The 17,461-nt window shown below is 41.7% G+C and overlaps 1 protein-coding gene across 5 annotated transcripts in view; it reads right to left on the bottom strand.

Annotated features, from left to right (window-relative positions):
* DIAPH1 (diaphanous related formin 1) overlaps positions 1-17,461 on the bottom strand; it is a 105,625-nt gene that overhangs the window by 60,298 nt on the left and 27,866 nt on the right. For 3 of the 5 annotated variants that reach the window (XM_040454496.1, XM_040454524.1, XM_040454491.1), the window contains exons 2-17: positions 17,217-17,243; positions 16,074-16,229; positions 13,045-13,146; positions 12,565-12,695; positions 12,316-12,402; positions 11,431-11,494; positions 9,699-9,838; positions 7,874-7,982; positions 6,374-6,484; positions 6,082-6,200; positions 5,307-5,423; positions 4,589-4,704; positions 4,013-4,077; positions 2,721-2,900; positions 1,196-1,759; positions 198-312 (exon numbers count right to left, since the gene is read on the bottom strand). In XM_040454496.1, coding sequence (XP_040310430.1) covers positions 198-312; positions 1,196-1,759; positions 2,721-2,900; positions 4,013-4,077; positions 4,589-4,704; positions 5,307-5,423; positions 6,082-6,200; positions 6,374-6,484; positions 7,874-7,982; positions 9,699-9,838; positions 11,431-11,494; positions 12,316-12,402; positions 12,565-12,695; positions 13,045-13,146; positions 16,074-16,229; positions 17,217-17,243 — 2,203 coding nt within the window. The remainder of the gene's footprint in view (positions 1-197; positions 313-1,195; positions 1,760-2,720; positions 2,901-4,012; positions 4,078-4,588; positions 4,705-5,306; positions 5,424-6,081; positions 6,201-6,373; positions 6,485-7,873; positions 7,983-9,698; positions 9,839-11,430; positions 11,495-12,315; positions 12,403-12,564; positions 12,696-13,044; positions 13,147-16,073; positions 16,230-17,216; positions 17,244-17,461) is intronic. The other 2 variants (XM_040454505.1, XM_040454516.1) reach the window with 1 other exon arrangement.

Here is a 17,461-nt window from a genome sequence, read left to right as displayed (position 1 = left end):
GGAAAAATACCAAAAGGCAACAGTTTTCTTTCTCAACCTCAGCATTCCCAGAATACAAAAATATCTTAATTCCTTCCTAACAGGAAAAACCACCTCTCTTCAACCCTCACCCAGGGACAGGAAAAGAATGGAAAACCCACTTAAAGGACACTCCAAGTCCTATCCTGGCCCTGGGCATGAAAGAGGAAGGTACTCACTCTTGGTCTGGGCAGAAAAGGTAAGAGTAAGTTTGGCGAAAAGTTCATTGTTCTCAAAACGGTCCTCCTTCACTTTTGTCCAGAAGCAGTCCTGGGACAGGTCCTCAACAACAAACTGTGAATAAAGGCAGAGTGTTGAGTTATTAAGCTGAGCTCTGTACTTTCCAACCTGGAAAATGGATTAACATGCAGAAGATGTGGGTAGTGGTTCTCAGCAAAACAGACTAATCCAAGACACAGAGGAGCTGCACTCTTCATGGTAGGATCAGGAGACAGTGCTTCCAGTTTGTTTTTTGGTGATTATTCAAGAACTAGATTCAGTTATGCTACTTATCTTCCTCCTAACCTCAAGTCCTCTAGTTTTAGAAGTATTGAGGATTTCACATCTTCCTTTGCTCTACATTTTATTTTTCCCAAAAATTTAGCTATTAACTATGACAAACGGAAAAAAACAATTTAACTATGACAAATTAGTTTATGAGTTTATTAGTTTATTTTGTATCACTAGGCTCTTTTAACTTGGTTTCTTTAAGCAGAAGGCTAATGCAGAAATCACAGGGGCCTCAAATGCACAGTGGAGGAAATACTGTGCCATGCAAACATGTCCTTTGTAACTCACTGATGGCAGAGAGAGGTATCAGGATGTATCCAAAAGCCACAACTTTCCAGATCAGCACTACTGTCAGCAGCTCGCAAACTGGTGAAATGACTATTACCAAACTGTTTGTTACCATGGCACTCATAACCTCAGAAAAAAGACCAAAAACATTAACTTAAAGATATGTTTAGGGTTTGTAGCAGAGAATAGGGCTCCAAGAGCTCTCCGAAGTGATGTCTGCCATACAGAAGACGCCTAACGTGCTGAATAAGCAGAAGCATGAATGGAACCTGAAGACAGATGTTAGTCGTAAGAAAGGGAAGACCACCTGGGCACAAAGTAGGAAAGTGAAGTGGTTTCTTAATATCTACTAATGAAAAAAATGGACAGAAATTCTCACCTTGGACCAGTTTGGCCTTCGGAGCTGCACTTCTGGCTTATAAAGCTTCTTTGGGGTCAATCCAAATGGCAGAACTGGGGCTGCAGGAACTCCAAATCCAAAAGGGGGAGGTGGAGGCATACCCATTCCAGGTGGAGGTGGAGGGATTCCAGGACCTCCAGGAAATGGAGGGGGTGGAGGGATTCCAGGACCACCAGGAAGAGGGGGAGGAGGAGGTGGGGGGATGCCAGCACCCCCAGGCAAAGGAGGGGGTGGGGGGATATCAACAGTACTTCCAGGCAAAGGAGGGGGTGGGGGGATACAAACACCCCCAGGCAAAGGAGGGGGAGGTGGTGGAGGAGGAATGGTACCACCTCCAGGAAGAGGAGCTGATGGGGGTATGCTAACCACCCCCGGTAAAGGAGGGGCTGGGGGTGGAGTAACAGGGCCAGAGTCACCAGGTAAAGGAGGGGTGGGGGGGACAGGAGCACTGCTAGGAAGGGCTACAGCAGTAACGGCAGCGGCAGCGGAGAGAGAAGCCATTTCTTTCTTGGCATCTTCCAGTTCCTTAGAAAGCTTGGCAACCTAGAGGAACAACAACAATGGAAGTACTCCTCCCTTCACTCAGGGACTACTGGGGTTGGAAGGGACCTACAAAATTACTTAATCCAAAGTTCTCATTTTTACACACACAGACACTGAAAGTAATCAGACAGACTCCTCAAGTCATACCTAAAGTCACAGATATTTAGGGACACAAACTAGAATTCAGGTCTTCATGTTCTTAGTTTAGCATGCTTTGCATTAAAAAGGCAACTTCAACCTTTATGTTAAATTCTCCCTTTAATTAGAAAATACAAAGTTCAAGCAAATCAAATATTCTAGTGATAAAACCATGTAAGTGATCAACTTATCAGATACCATATTTAAGTATTTGTTACTGCAGGGGTGCCTGGGTGGCTCGGTCACTTAATGCATCTGACTTCAGCTCAGGTCATGATCTCACAGTTCCCGAGTTCGAGCCCTGCGTCAGGCTCTGTGCTGACAGCTCAGAGCCTGGAGCCTGCTTTGGATTCTGTGTCTCCCTCTCCCTCTGCCTCTTCCCCGCTAGCGCAGGTGCACACTCTCTCTCTCTCAAAAATAAACAAACACTAAAAAAATAAATACTTATAACTGCAAAGAGAGTACGGGGATAAATCTGTCCAGAAATAGCTAAAATAAGAGAAAATTAGCAAATATGTGAAGAGATAATTTGGATTTTACTCCTGAATGTCTTAAAAGACCATTAGTTTTAATTCTGGGTAGTACTGTGACTCCTTTTATTCTCTACGTTGTCTGTATTTTCCAAATTTTCTATCTTATGTATTACCTCAAAATAAAACAAAAAACAGTAAATGATTTTTAAAACATGCACTATCTAACTAGATTACCTATTAATAGCTGAACCCTCCCGAGGAATAAGGTGTCTGACTCCTGCTGCAGACAGGCCTATCATGAGGCTGCTGATGGCTCAGAGGTCACTCTGCCTCCCCCGCTCAGGCATTACCTCCCCTGTGAGTTGAGACACCTCTGCTTCCAAGTCCTGTTTCTTTGTGGCTATCTGCTGCTTTTCAGAATCCAAGGCATCCTTTTCTCCCTGAAGATCCTGGAGCTTCTGCTCAAAGTCACTTTCCATCTTTTTCATTTCTACCTGTAGCTCATGTCGTGCTGTTAACTCTGAGTCCAGCTAAAGGAGAAAGGAATTAGGCTCTTTGTAAGCTCTCCATTCCAGCAAGAAGCACAGCGTTATTCCCCAAAATTCACTATTTTGTCCCAATGCTTTTAGAGAGCGCACTTTCCCAGGGAATGCCTGGGAAAAAAGACCACCATGATTTTGACCTTAAAATCAAGGTTAAAGAAGGGGGAAACCAGGGATCATTTCCACAGTCTATCTAATTTGGGGAATTACAAAAACAAACAAAAACAACCTAAGACAAATACTGTATGATTTCACTTACGTGTGGACTAAAAAAAACCAAAAAAACAAGAAAACAGATCAACAAACAAAAAAAGCAGAAACAAACCCATAAATACAGAGAACAAACAGGTGTTTGCCAGATGCAAAGGGGGTGGGGGGTAGGCAAAATGGATGACGGCAATTGGGAGGTACAGGCTTCCAGTTATGGAGTGAATAAGCCACAGGGACGAAAGGCACAGAAGAGAGAATATGGTCAATAGCATTGTAATAGTGTTGCATAATGACAGATGGTAGCTACACTTTGTGGTGAGCACAGCATAATGTATAGAGTTGCTGAATCACTATGTTGCACCCCTAAAATTAACTTAACATTGTGTGTCAACTATACTTCAGTTAAAAACCAAGCAATCAAATAAACCTAAGATTTTAAAGAAATTTAACACCGTTAAGACATTTCACCAGAGCAGCTATGGTGGACAATCTCAGCAGCCTCTAGGAGCAAACCCCCATCAACCGCAATAGGAGTCCGTAACAACTAAAGAGGAAAAAAAGAATTCACACACATATTCCTGTTGTTCTAGGAATAAGAGGCCTGAGATGCCAGCAAAACTGCAACAACTGTCACTGTTATTCATGAGAGCCATCTGTCTTTTCCTGTCCTACCCAGGGGATCAAGAACTGTGTACCACCAATTCCTCTGGATCACATCCATGTTAGTTTCTCCAGTGACTAACCTATACCAGAAAGGTTTCTCCTAGGAACCGCTACTGTGTGCTGAATGTTTGCTAAGTATCACAGGTAACAGTTTCACATGTCCGAAAAAAACATAATCCTTAAAAAGGGAAAAAAAGACCCCAATTTTTTTTATCTCTCATACATGCCTTTTTTTCCAACTCTGTAGCTTTGGCTTCAGATTTCTCCACCTTTGTTTTATCAATCATTTGATCTGAAAAGAAACAGAAGAATCAGTAAAGTTCCCAATTCTCTTGTCTTTCCCTCTCACTACTTAAATCCTTCAATATAATGGCAGTCTTCTGTCCATTTTCTCACTTTTGTTATACTTCTTACTGTTCTGCACTAAACAAAGAAATGAAACTTTCTATTGAGCTCAACACAGAATTTCTGGGTGCCTGTGATGTGGTAAGGCCGCCACGCTGGGCAGCATGGAGAGTGCCTACAAGTGGTACTTATGAACTTCTGAGACCAGGAGTCAGATGACAGCTGAACTCCCTTCAAAAGGTGGGGCGATGTGTGAGTAGTGGTACATTCTTAGTTTCACACAGAAATAAACTAAAGGTCTGTATATTCCTAACACAGATGTTGATGACCACCTAAGGACACAAATGGAAATACCTGGAGACTAGGAATTTATCTTCCATGAAACTTTCACTGGAGAAAGACACAAAATGAAAGGTAGAAACAATGTTTTAAGGAGGCAGATAGAAGAATATGCTTACCAATCAACCCCTCAATATCAATCTGGAGGTGCCGGCACTTGAAGTCAGGATCAGCCCCATTCTTGTGCAGAACTATCTGAGAAATACATTCTTCAATCAGCTTATAGTACTGCGGTCTATGGAAGAAACAGAACAAGGTTATGAAAGGAAAACCAAAATACAATTCTCAGAAACAATCAGGATCAGGAAAAGTTAACTGCTTTGATAAATGAGGGACCTGAGGATAACTATTCCAGAGAAGACCTTTTCGTAAAACTAACAGAAGTATGTTGCCAGGCTAGGCAACTCCCTCTTCTACAGCAGCTACTCCATCTACTTCAGATAATCAAAACTTGTTGCCATCTGCTTCCTAATGCCAATAATTTCCCATCTCAAAATTCAGGCTTGATCCTTTCTGTGATAGACAGCACTACTGCTTACTCTCTACTTCTAGGCAACCTGAAAGAACCTTAAGTGGGTTCCTCCCTTTGCTACCATCTTTATCCCACCCACCTCCCATTTCCAAAATGGGAAGGACACTTTACGGTATACACTGTGATCTCTTCCATACAGCCGCCCTTCAGTCAGATTAAAAGGACAACTGACAACTCTTTATATATGACTGAAAATTAAATGTAACCTTTGTCTTTTCTTTTTCCTTTTACATTCTTTGAATTTAAGGATTTTTCTCTCTCTACTTCGGCTCAAATTTAATACTTCTCACAGTATACCATCTTACCTAGCCTCATAGTCATTTCGGACCAAGAGTAGGTGCTGCAGGATGGACAGGAAGTGTGGCTCTGCCTTTGAATCCTTTACTGTGTTTAGGAGAATCTGGAAAACTTCACTGAAGTCAGTGGAAAAGGGGAAGAGGCTAAGGAAAGCATATATTTAGAAACTGACAGGTCGATTGCCCAACTCTTGGGAAAAGTTGCAAGATACCACTTCTATTCTAACAGCCATTTCCCCTGTAAACATTACCCAAAACTTTAAGCTCCGTAAACTTCCTAAGGCCAAGGGACCAGTGAGTTGGGTGGTATTATACACAGAGACAGAGGATTCCCAGTACTGGCTTGAAGATCAAGCAGTAGACAGAAATGAAACGATCACTACCCACAAGTCACGTGTGTCAAATAGTGATACATAGCCAGACTACTCCCTCTGTCAGTCTCAGGGACACCCACAAGAAAGCAAATGACAAGCCTACTCCCCGACTTGTGAATGTGCATCAAAAACCAGCTCTACACCTTCGTAAACCAAGCTCTTATGTTCTAGGAAGTCTATACACGTTTTGATGGCTACTTCCATGCTGAGCAACCCTCAGATCACCTTTCCTAATTTCTTTGGTCCATGCTGAGGTAAATAAAGCCCACAGCAATCAAAAGACACCTGCCTCACCTACTGAGAAGACACACAGGCTGATACCCTGTTCAGAGTCATTACCCCACACCATTTCATGCAGGGATCTATAATGAATGTCTCATATGTCTTGAACCCAGTCCATAAAAGGATATTCCATCTCCATTCGAATGTCATCCAGCCGTCCCTTCAGGTCATAGGAATCCTCTTCCCCTTGCTCATCAAACACATTTAGTTGCACTCTCATATCATCATTTTCAATCTCTCGAAGATCCTGTCAATGATCAAAGTACAAATCAGGGAACCCAGAAGCATCCTATGCCAGCCAGAAACCCAAGCCTTTCAACCTGGTTCTTAAATTGAGAGCGAAAGTGACCCCAGAGATGACTGAGCTATCAAAGCAGGCAGCAGGCAGCCTGGCCTCTCTAATGAAGAGCTGCATCTCACCTGCAACACCTGATGCAGCCCCAAGCGCATCAGTTCACTTCGGATGTGAACTCGGAAGTCAAGTTCTTCAGCTGGTGTGATGAGAGCATTGATCAGCTGTAGACATCCCACCTAAAATAAGCAAATTCGGCACTTATGTCATTGTAATCTGCTAGAGATCAAGATTCCGTTCTTTTTTTTTTTTTTTTTAATTTTTTTTTCAACGTTTTTATTTATTTATGGGACAGACAGAGACAGAGCATGAACGGGGGAGGGGCAGAGAGAGAGGGAGACACAGAATCGGAAACAGGCTCCAGGCTCCGAGCCATCAGCCCAGAGCCTGACGCGGGGCTCGAACTCACGGACCGTAAGATCGTGACCTGGCTGAAGTCGGACGCTTAACCGACTGCGCCACCCAGGTGCCCCAAGATTCCGTTCTCTTTACATGAGTGCTGAGGACCCCAGATGTCACGCAGAAGATGCAGTACACAACCACAAGAACAACTTTCTGCTGGCGCCATTTAGATCTGATTTGGGCCCAGGTCTGGGTCGCTCAGAAGTCTAAATGATTCCAAGGATTTGATGGTATACTCTGTACTAGGCCTTGGCTTTCCCAGCATTTAAAGAGAGAGCATGCCCTTTCACCAGCTCATAGTAAGGAGAGCTGCTTTCTCTCTGCCTTCTTAGAGAGCAAATCCTGAATGATAAAATAAATATATACAGACTCACCTCATTTCACTGAACTTCACTTTATTGCACTGCTCTATATATAGTGCATTTTTTACAAACTGAAGGTCTGTGGCAATTCTGTGTTAAGCAGGTATATCAGTGCTAATTTTCCAATAGCATTTGCTCACTTCTGGTCTCTGTGTCATGTTTTGGTAACTCTCAGACTATTTCAAAGTTTTTCATTATTATTTTATTTGTTATGGTGATCTGTGATCAGGGATTATGACTCTCTGAAAGTTCATATAATAGTGAGCATTTTTTAGCAATACAGTTCTTGTAGACATAATGCTATTGCACACTTAATACACTACAGTACAGAGCAACCATAGCTTTTATATGCATGCATTAGGAAACCAAACAATTCATTTACCTCACTTTATTGACCTGTTTGTTTTATTGTAGTGTTCTGGAACCAAACCTGCAGTTCCCCGATGGATGCCTATACCTGGGAACCATTCCATGTGTTCTATTAAAACATCAAATGAGGGGCGCCTGGGTGGCGAAGTCGGTTAAGCGTCCGACTTCAACCAGGTCACGATCTCGCGGTCCGGGAGTTTGAACCCTGCGTCAGGCTCTGAGCCATCAGCCATCAGCCCAGAGCCTGACGCCTGTTTCTGATTCTATGTCTCCCTCTCTCTCTTTGCCCCTCCCCCGTTCATACTCTGTCTCTGTCCCAAAAATAAATAAAACGTTGAAAAAATTAAAAAAAAAAAAAAAAAAACAACATCAAATGAACTTAAGTCCTTCCATTTTGAATTCTATTACTGGGCACAGTTCAGAGGATATACTTGCCTTGAGCGCAATGGAGGTCCCACTTTTTAGTCCATCCAACAATGGCTGGAAGCGTTCTACCTCATCCATCTCAGCTCTTTCTGTCATTGCCTCCAAAACCCTTTCATTCCTGCCCAGGAAAAAGGAAAGGGAGAGAAATGTCCAGGTGCCCTGACACACACAAGCACAATAGGTAGATTATACAGTGGCACAAATCAGTTAGGAAAAGAACATTACCAACGCCCAGGTTTTCAATATTATTCTCCTCATCACCTAGGTCAGGAGCCAGAATCTGCTGAAAGCTAAGAACCATCTCCTTAGAAAAATGTATTCTCTAAAACCCATTCCTAGACTCCTATCTATGGATAACAAATTAAGACACCTGTTCTATGGAGTATCAACTGGTACCACTTTTGGAGGGGTATTTAATAGTACTGGTTTTTAATGAATTTAACATTTGGCTTACTTCTAGAAACTTACCGAACATAAATGCATAAATGTGAAAGAATGTATGTACAAGGATGTTCATTATGGCATCATTTGTAATAGTAAAATTTAACACCTAGAGCAGGGGCCAGAATGTGCTAAGAAAAAAAAAGTCACCTAAAAAGTCTAGCAATGGGGTAACTGTTAAATAAATTGTGGGATATACATCCTATAGAATTCTAAATAGCCACTTAAGATAATAAGGTAGATCTGTAAATACCCACAGAGAAAAAATGTTCAAGATCAACTGTTATATTTAAAAAAAAAAAAAAAAAGGTAAAAAGAAATGAATGGTATGATTTTGTTTGTATTAAACCAAACTGCTCCACAAAAATAAAAATCTATCCTAGGCATGTGATTTGTTTCACAGAAAAGTTACATCTTTCCTTCGTTCTAAGATAGCATCTTTTGGAGCAACAGAAGGTATCTCATAATCAAGGAAAGACAATATATTTCTCTATGCTAGAAAAAAAATCAATGAGATTGTACCAAGCCATTAACACTGGCTACCCCTGCAGAATAGATTTACTAGAGGGATAAGGCTGTTAAATTTTACTTTATATGTTTCCATATTGTTTGAGTTTAAAAACTAATGTGTTACTTTTGAATTAAAAAAACAAAAAAGTAAAAGCAAGCTTTGTCCTATTAATGTCCTACAGACATTAATGGAGACCTAGGAGATGCTTTGCTATCCCACTGATAACCAGAAGTACACTGATGATAGTGACACACACCTAACAGTCTTTTTTTTTTTTAATCTTTATTTTTGAGAGAGAGAGACAGAGTGTGAGCGGGTGAGGAACAGAGAAAGAGCGAGACACAGAATCCGAAGCAGGTTCCAGGCTCTGAGCTGTAAGCACAGAGCCTGATGCGGGTCTTGGAATTGATGAGCCATCAGATCATGACCTGAGCCCAAGTTGGATGCTTAACCGACTGAGCCACCCAGGTGCCCCTGCAGTTACAATCTTTCTTAAACATTAAGATTCACGGTGTTGGGGTGGCTGGGTGGCTCAGTTGGTTAAGCATCCAACTCTTGACTTTGGGTCAGGTCATGATCTCATGGCTCTTGAGTTCGAGACTTACATCAGGCTCTGCACTGACACTGTGGAACCTGCTTGGGATTCTCTCTCTCTCTCTCTCTCTCTCTCTCTCTCTCTCTCTCTCCCTCCCCCACTCAATGCTGTCTCTCTCTCTCTTTCAAAATAAATAAACTTATAAAAAAAAGATTCACAGTGTTCACATCTTCGAAGAGATATGGTCTTACCTAGTATTTAAGACAAAGTGGACACCCACTCAATTTTCCTCTAGATTAGGGAAGATGGTAAAAAAAGAGAATGTAGGAGAAAACGCAGTCACATACATGTCCTCTGGCTGTGGTAGGATACAAAGAGCAGAAAGCAGCTTAGCTGCATCAATCATCATGTTGGGAACAGCAGGATCCATGGCTCTGACCAGCAGCAGGATTCCTTCTTCTGTTTCCAGCATGGTCTTGATTCCAAACTAGTAGGACAAGAACAGAGAAGGGAGGCTTAATGATGACAGGAAGTAACCAAGGACAAAGTCAGGGTTGTTATGGATTGAAAGGTGTTCCACCTAAATTCATATGGTGAAGTCATAATCCCCAGTACCTCAGAATGTGACCTTACTTGGAAATAGGGTCATTGGCAGATGTAATTAGTTAAGTTACAACAAGGTCACACTAGAATAACGTGGACCCTTAATCCACTGTGACTACTGTGTTATAACAATGAGACGTGGGGACACACACATGCACATGGGAAGAACATCTTGTGAACATGAAGGCAGACATTGGAGTGATGCATGTGAAAGCCACAGAATGCCAAAGATCGCCAGCAAGCCACCAGAAGCCAGGCGAGAGGCATGAACATACTCTCCCTCACAGCCCTCGCAGAAGGACCCAATCCTGCCAACACCTTGATCTTGGATTTAAAGCCTCTAAGAACTGTGAGACAATAAATTTCTTATTAAATACAGTTTAGTCCAGTTTATAATACTCTGTAGAGCAGCCCTAGCAAACCAACACAGGGGTAGAACTTTCCCGAGCTAAACAGAGATAAGCATAGCAAAATAATTTTATACTAAATCAAACACAATTCTAGGTCTTCAAGAACAAAAGTCTTTAATTCTTGTATTTTTTTTAATGCCCCCTCCCATCCAATGGAGTAAATTAATTATAAAAAAATTAAACAATGAGGGGGCGCCTGGGTGGCTCAGTTGGTTAAGCATCCAACTTCGGCTCAGGTCATGATCTCATGGTTCATGGGTTCGAGCCCTGTGTTGGACTCTGTGCTGACAGCTCAGAGCCTGGAGTTTCCTCCAGATTCTGGGTCTCCCTCTCTCTCTCTACCCCTCCCCTGGCTCATGCTTTGTCTCTATCAAAAATAAACATAAAAAATTTTATTAAAAATTTAAAAAAATTTAAATATTTTAAAAATTAAATGATGAGGAAGATATATCTGCACTCAAAAGCAAACAACTGTGAGATCCCTGAGTTTAAATACTAAACAGACAGGGGTACCCAGATGACTCAGTCAATTAAGCATCCAGTTCTTGGTTTCAGCTCAGCTCATGCATGGTCTCACATTTTGTGAGCTCGAGCCCTGCATTAGGCTCGGCACCAACACTGTGGAGCCTGCTTAGGATTCTCTCTCTTCCTCTCTCTCTGCCCTTCCCCCGCTCTGTCTCTCAAAATAAACAAACTCCAAAAAAAAATTAAATACTAAACAAAGAAAAAGAAACAAAGATTCTATGGTAGAAACAGTCTGGAAAACAAATAACCAGAGAATAAAATAAACCTTCCAAAATCAAACACAGGTCAGGAAATTCAATTAGCAAAACAAAGTATAAAAAGAGGAAGGAAAGCAAACCTACCTTCTGAAACAGACATCAGAACTGGAGAAAAAAAGGTCCATAGAAACATACTTAGGTGACAATCAAAAAGTTGTAACACTAAAAGGGAATGCTACAAGCCTTGAACCTCCTATTCCTAAGTCCTTTTTTGGAGTTTGCCAATAGAAAAGAAAGAACAGGGATCATGATGGGGGTTGGAATGAGAATAGGAAAAATCTCACCTTGTTGTTCATAAAAGCTTTCAGGCAACGAATGATCTCATGCTTGTTACGGCTATCGTAGCCTCTGTGTGTAGAAGACATAATCAGTGAATTCCCTTTATTCTATACTCCTCTGCCACTTGACTTTTCAATCTTGCCAACAAGGGTCTTCAAAACATCCCCTATTAGTAGCCGAGTAAATTCTAGTACATACCACTTTGCCCTGAAACACTGGCAAAAACAGGTAGCTGAAGAGGTATTGCCACCATAAGACCTTTGGTTAATCCTGCAATCCAAGAACTTAATACTACATTAAAATCTCCTCTTTAACTCCCTCTAGGCTTCTAAGTGCTTAACTCCATCAAGATAACATCCCATCTATTACTGCTTGCCTCACTACTTCAAAGGTTTCAAGCTTGTACATTCAGGAGGTATAGGCCTGGTGTTTTGTCTTGGAAAGATCCCAGGAAATAGAAAAGTCACGGTGGGTCAGACTGGCTTCAAGGTAGCCTAAGACAGTCCAAGGTATCCCCCAAACTATCCCAACCTTGAAGACTATCATAAAGCCAGTCCCAAACTCATCAAGTGTATTCTAAGACTTTCAGGTCCCAGCCAGACCAGGTCCCAGGACAGCTATGGATGAACTCCAACCCCACTTCCAGATAAGGTAAGTTATGCTACGAGACCCACAATCTTATGTGTTATCCACCATGTTCCTCTTCCGTTTCCTGCATCTGTAATCATCCCTCAGCCTCTAGTTTGCCCTAGGTAAACCTTGTTCTCAACTAACAGCATATTCTCCTGGTCCACAACTTCTCATTTTATTGCCATTTTCTCCTTTAGAGCATACAGACAAGTTCCCCACTACCCTCCACTGGGAAGATGTCAAAACTTGGAAGTCCTCACCCAGCAGTCTCCTCTTTCTCATCATGGAGTCGTTTAAGGATGTCCAATAAAGAGGTCAGACCCTCAGCACCAAATGTTTGCACCCAGCTGTAAGGAATAGACAGAGACAATGCAATATCAATAATCGATAACTGCCCAAATTCTACCTGGCAACTCTTTACTCCCAATCCAGAATTCTCAGACATCCTGACTCCACCAGTAAACCCTAACTTTGGGCTCTTATTCTTGTTACCACTTCAGAATCCTCACCTGACAGGGTTGTTGTTGAGGGAGACACGAAGGGACTCTAGGCAGCTGAGCAGAGGCATATCCCGCAAGCCTGACCTCAATTCTTGAATGTACATCATAGCAGACCTAGAACTCTCCTTCTGGCTCATGCCCTAGATGAAGCATATGGAGAGATTAATCAACACTGGACCCAATCAGCAAATGGACTAGAATCAGACATTACATTATGAATATCAAGGCAGACACACATCATAAATACTACCAAACTCTGTGGGACTCATAATTTCCCATCCCATTCCCCATAGACTTCGTGAAGATTGAATCAGGCAAAAAGTATGTTAAGAATGGTAACTCAAATGAGAGTAAAACATGAATAGACTTATACGACAGAATAAAAGAAGACTGATGTAGACACACAATGTTCTAAGGAACTGGTAAAACAAACAGGTCCAAGATGAGGGCAGGGTCTCCCACGTCATGGGTACCTGCCCTAGGACTCACAGCCTTAGAGGTGTGCAAGTATTGGGACACCATCTCTCTCTTGATGATAATATCCTTCTCCCTCAAAGGTTGCTGTTTCTCCTCATTAAGGTTCATATCCAGCTAGTAGAGGAAGGGGGAAAAAAGGAAAAAACAAAACTGCATCAAGTTCCTTATAATTTTTCAGTGTTTAATATTTAGTATATTTAGTGAGAAGTTAAATTAAATAGTTACTGAATAAATAAGTTTTCCTGATCCCTTGAGGTTTAAGCTATCACCAGATAATGAAAATTCCTCAGGGATAAATGTTAATGGTTAACATTTTAGCATAGATTCCTAGAAACACTTTTATACTCTTAATGCTTTTCCTAACAAAAATGGGTTTTTAAAATAGATGAAAAAAAATTTTTTATCATTGAAAGAAAAGCACACATACTGGTTTTGTACTTGGAATGGATCTTAAAAATTTCCTCTGGATGACTGGCATCATCCAAACACCCACAAGATGTGCACCACTCTCAGGCATAAATACCCAATACCCCTGGTTAATTCAGTCCCTGTACAAACTTCTTTCCCATGAAGAAAGAACTAGAAAAGTCTGATAAAGCCCCTCAACAGATATAACTTGGGTGTATTATTGAAGAAAAGGCACTGCTTGAGCCTTTGTATAGCCATGTGTCTGAGCCCAGTACCTTGATGAGCACAGTTTAACCCAACAAGTCTGAAATAGTATCTGAAATGGGGAAAGGGTAGGGGTAAAATGGATACTTTCCATTTCTTCTTTTCTACTCTCCATTTCTCTCTTCTCTTTAGCTCTGTGTGTAAGACAGAGAGAGAGAGAGAGAGAGAGAGAGAGAGAGAGAGAGAATGAAACACTGCCTCAAAATAGTAATACTAATGTGATGTTTTTCTGACCCAATTCCTGGTGCTTTTTTTCTCCTTTTACAGATAAACTGAACACAGAAATTGCAACGTACGTGGTCTTCAGGTTGAATCAGACCCCAAAACACAGTATATTTTGCTTGGCTAGCTCAACATTTTAAATTTGGAAGACTTCATATAAAAATACAGATTTCTAGCATCACAAGATGCAGTCATCAAATTTCAGATTGTGGGTAACTCTAGAAGTCAAATGATTTCTTCCACAAAATTTTTGTAGTAATAGCAAGGATAAAAGAGAGGGACGAAACCTGTAATAAAATAAAACTTAAAAGAACATTCATACAATGGACCTAACTTGGAACTGTGATTTGAGCGAACAAATGGTTTTCAAAAAAATGATCTAATGGTGAAATTTGAATACTGGTGAAATTTGAAAGCTGGTTATGATAGTTGATGCTATGAAAGAACTATTGTCTCCAAAAATTCAAGATTTCTGGCTTCCTTAGAAAATACAAGTATCTGGCACTACTGGCATTTCCAACTGGAGTGCTACAGAGCCTACTGCCACTGAATCACGGCTGGCCTTCCTAACAGGCCTAAAGTCCTTCTGCATCTGACTACAGTCCTCACTCCTTTTCATCATCTGCTATCTGGTCTAACTTATTCCTGCCAACTCCCTGGCCCCCAAAGACATGTAAATTGGCAGTCCAAACCCAAGAGATTGTGTTAGGCTCATACAGCACTTGGATTAAGAGACAAACTAAAAGCTTTTACTGAAAAAAGAATAATAGTGCTGGCTGAGTGTTTACTATATACCAGGCCCTGTGTTAAGAATTGTAAGCCCATGCTGTCAATTAAATGAGGTCTGCCGCTAGTCTCTATTTGAATCTGAAATCCTATATCCAGGCAATATAGAGGTCTTATGAAACCTTAGAAACAAGTACTCAAAACTTTTCAAGACTGAGCGCTAGTGGACATTCACTGAGTGTCCTCTTCAGTGTTCCTCACTGAGGACAGGAAATTAAGTCATATCCTTGTGTACTTCATTACTCAAATGGCTTCAACCATAATCTTTAAAGGTCTTCTAGTAATTGTAGCATCAGATTTCTCTTTCCAGATTCACCACTAAATAGAAGCCGTTCAGCAAATTATGCCTTTCCATTACTCAGTCTCTTCTATAAGATTCTTTGTGAAACTTTACCTACCCTGGCTAACCCAAAGGTAGCCTCCACACTACCCCATGAGTTGGTGCACTCACCTTATGTCTTTGTGGCTAACACAATATTGGGCAGGACATTAAGGAGGTGGTCACTGATCAGATATTTCCAAGCCTAACTCATCAATTCCAATCTTATGGATGGGTGCTTATAAATTTAGTCCCTTTGTTAATAGGACTGCTAATAAGAACCTCTCTGTTGGGGCGCCTGGGTGGCTCAGTTGCTTAAGTGTCTGACCTCAGTTCAGGTCATGATCTTGCAGTCTGTGAGTCCAAGCCCCACGCTGGGCTCTGTGCTGACACCTCAGAGCATGGAGCCTGCTTTGGATTCTGTGGCTCCCTCTCTCTCTGCCCCTCCCCTAATCATGCTTGGTCTCTCTCTCCCTCTCTCTCAAAAATAAACAAACATTTGAAAAAAAACTAAGGGGTGCCTGGGTGGCTCAGTTGGTTAAGTGTCTAACTTTGGCTCAGGTCATGATCTTGCAGTTCATGAGTTTGAGCCCCATGTCGGGCTCTGTGCTGACACCTCACAGCCTGGAGCCTGCTTCAGATTCTGTCCCTCCCCCCCATCTGCACTCTGTCGCTCTCTGTCAAAAATAAACACTAAAAAAAAAGTTCTCTGTCAAGCCTGGAACTTTTGTAATTAAGGGCTAATTAAGTGAGTAGGGGATGCCTGGGTAGCTCAGTTAAGTGTCGGACTCTTGATTTCAGCTCAGGTCATGATCTTGCCGTTGTGGGATCAAGCCTGTGCTGTCAGCACAGAGCCTACTTGGGATTGTTTCTCAAGTTCCCTCTCTGCCCCTCCCTCTCCCACTCCCATGCTCTCTCAAAATAAACAAATACTTCGGGTAAAAAAGGGGCTCATTAAGGGAGATCATGCCCAGAAGAGTACCAACCATGCCCACAAATGCATTTTCAGAAAAAAAGCAATGTTTTGGGGTGGGAAACTTACCAGCATCTGTTCAAAGAGTACTAGAACTTGCTCGTCTGAAACATCTTGCAATGACTGTGCTGTGGGATCATCCCCATATGCGGCAGAAGAATTTCTATGAGCAGAATTGGGCTTTTCCTTCTCCTTTTTAATTCTCATGCTGGTAAATCTCTCCAGCTGAGAAAAAAGAAAAAAGTATTAACAGTTATACATTTTCATTTACACAACAATCGACACATCAAGTAGCCAAACTCTAGCTTCTTATATGTGCAAGGTTCCTCTGGTTTGTGGGCACTTCGAGGGTCTTCTGACATGGGGGTACCTGGGTGGCTCAGTCAGTTAAGTGTCCAACTCTTGGCTTCGGCTCAGGTCATGATCTCAAGCCCCATGTTGTGCTCTGCGCTGGAAGTGCAGAGCCTGCCTGGAATTCTCTCTCTCTCTCTCTCTCTCTCCCTCCCTCCCTCCCTCCCTCCCTCCCTAGGCCTTCCCCTGCTCATTCTCTCTCTCTCCCTGTCTCTTAAAATAAACTTTAAAAAATATCTTCTGACATGAAAACAAGAACTCTGACATCTAATTTAGTATACTGACTCTGTACTCTCACTTTCATCCAAAGATAAGAGATCTGAAGTATGAAGATTTGAACCCTCTCTAAAATGAGAAAACTTTGTTCTTGAGCTCTCTGACCATTTCTAAGCCCTCCAGCAGCACTGAACTGACAGAAAAGAATATAGTGTACTTTAGGGATATATAAGCCACCTCTCTGCCAACCAAAGACTCATGAACCATTCCCCAAAACTCAAGTACAGATGCTCAAATCAAAGAGCCACCAATAAGCTGCAGTTTGTTCGCTCCACCTGTTTGAAAGTAAAAGTTAAGTATCTGCAAGCACTGGGGGACTTCAAGTGATAGGGGTTGCATCCAGACTGCAAGTCAGTTATGAATTTAAAGAATGTGCCTACCCTTGGAAACCAATGAATGCCCCAGGGAAATGCATGCAATGGACCAAACACAAAGCAAAGAGTTAGGGAAAAGCTTTGGTAGGTTCTGAGAATAGAGCCAGTATCACCATTTCAAGTTATAGAAAGTCAAAGTTATGACAACTGGTAAGTATCACAGTGGAGGAAATGAGCTAGAACATGCACATGCTGAACAAAATTTCCTTACCTCATCTGCCATGAGCCGCTTCAGAGTCTAGGAAACAGGAAAAAGGAGGGAGAAGAAAGAGAAGATAGATCAGTGAAATTCCAGGAAATGTCCCAAACACCAGATGGATTGGGGGGAAAAAAGAATAAGGTAAAAGGATCTAAGTTGCTTTCCACAAACTAAAAGATTTCAGCCAAGTGTTCCTTAGCACATTCCCTTAGCTAAGAGGCATCAAGAGTTTTAAGGTCACTAATACCTGATACTAG

Source organism: Herpailurus yagouaroundi, unplaced genomic scaffold (genome assembly GCF_014898765.1).
Source record: "Herpailurus yagouaroundi ecotype Mexico unplaced genomic scaffold, PumYag 29, whole genome shotgun sequence".
In the NCBI taxonomy this organism is placed as follows: Eukaryota; Metazoa; Chordata; class Mammalia; order Carnivora; family Felidae; genus Herpailurus; species Herpailurus yagouaroundi.
Note: the sequence above shows the minus strand (reverse complement) of the source record. Positions and strands in the feature narration are given on the sequence as shown.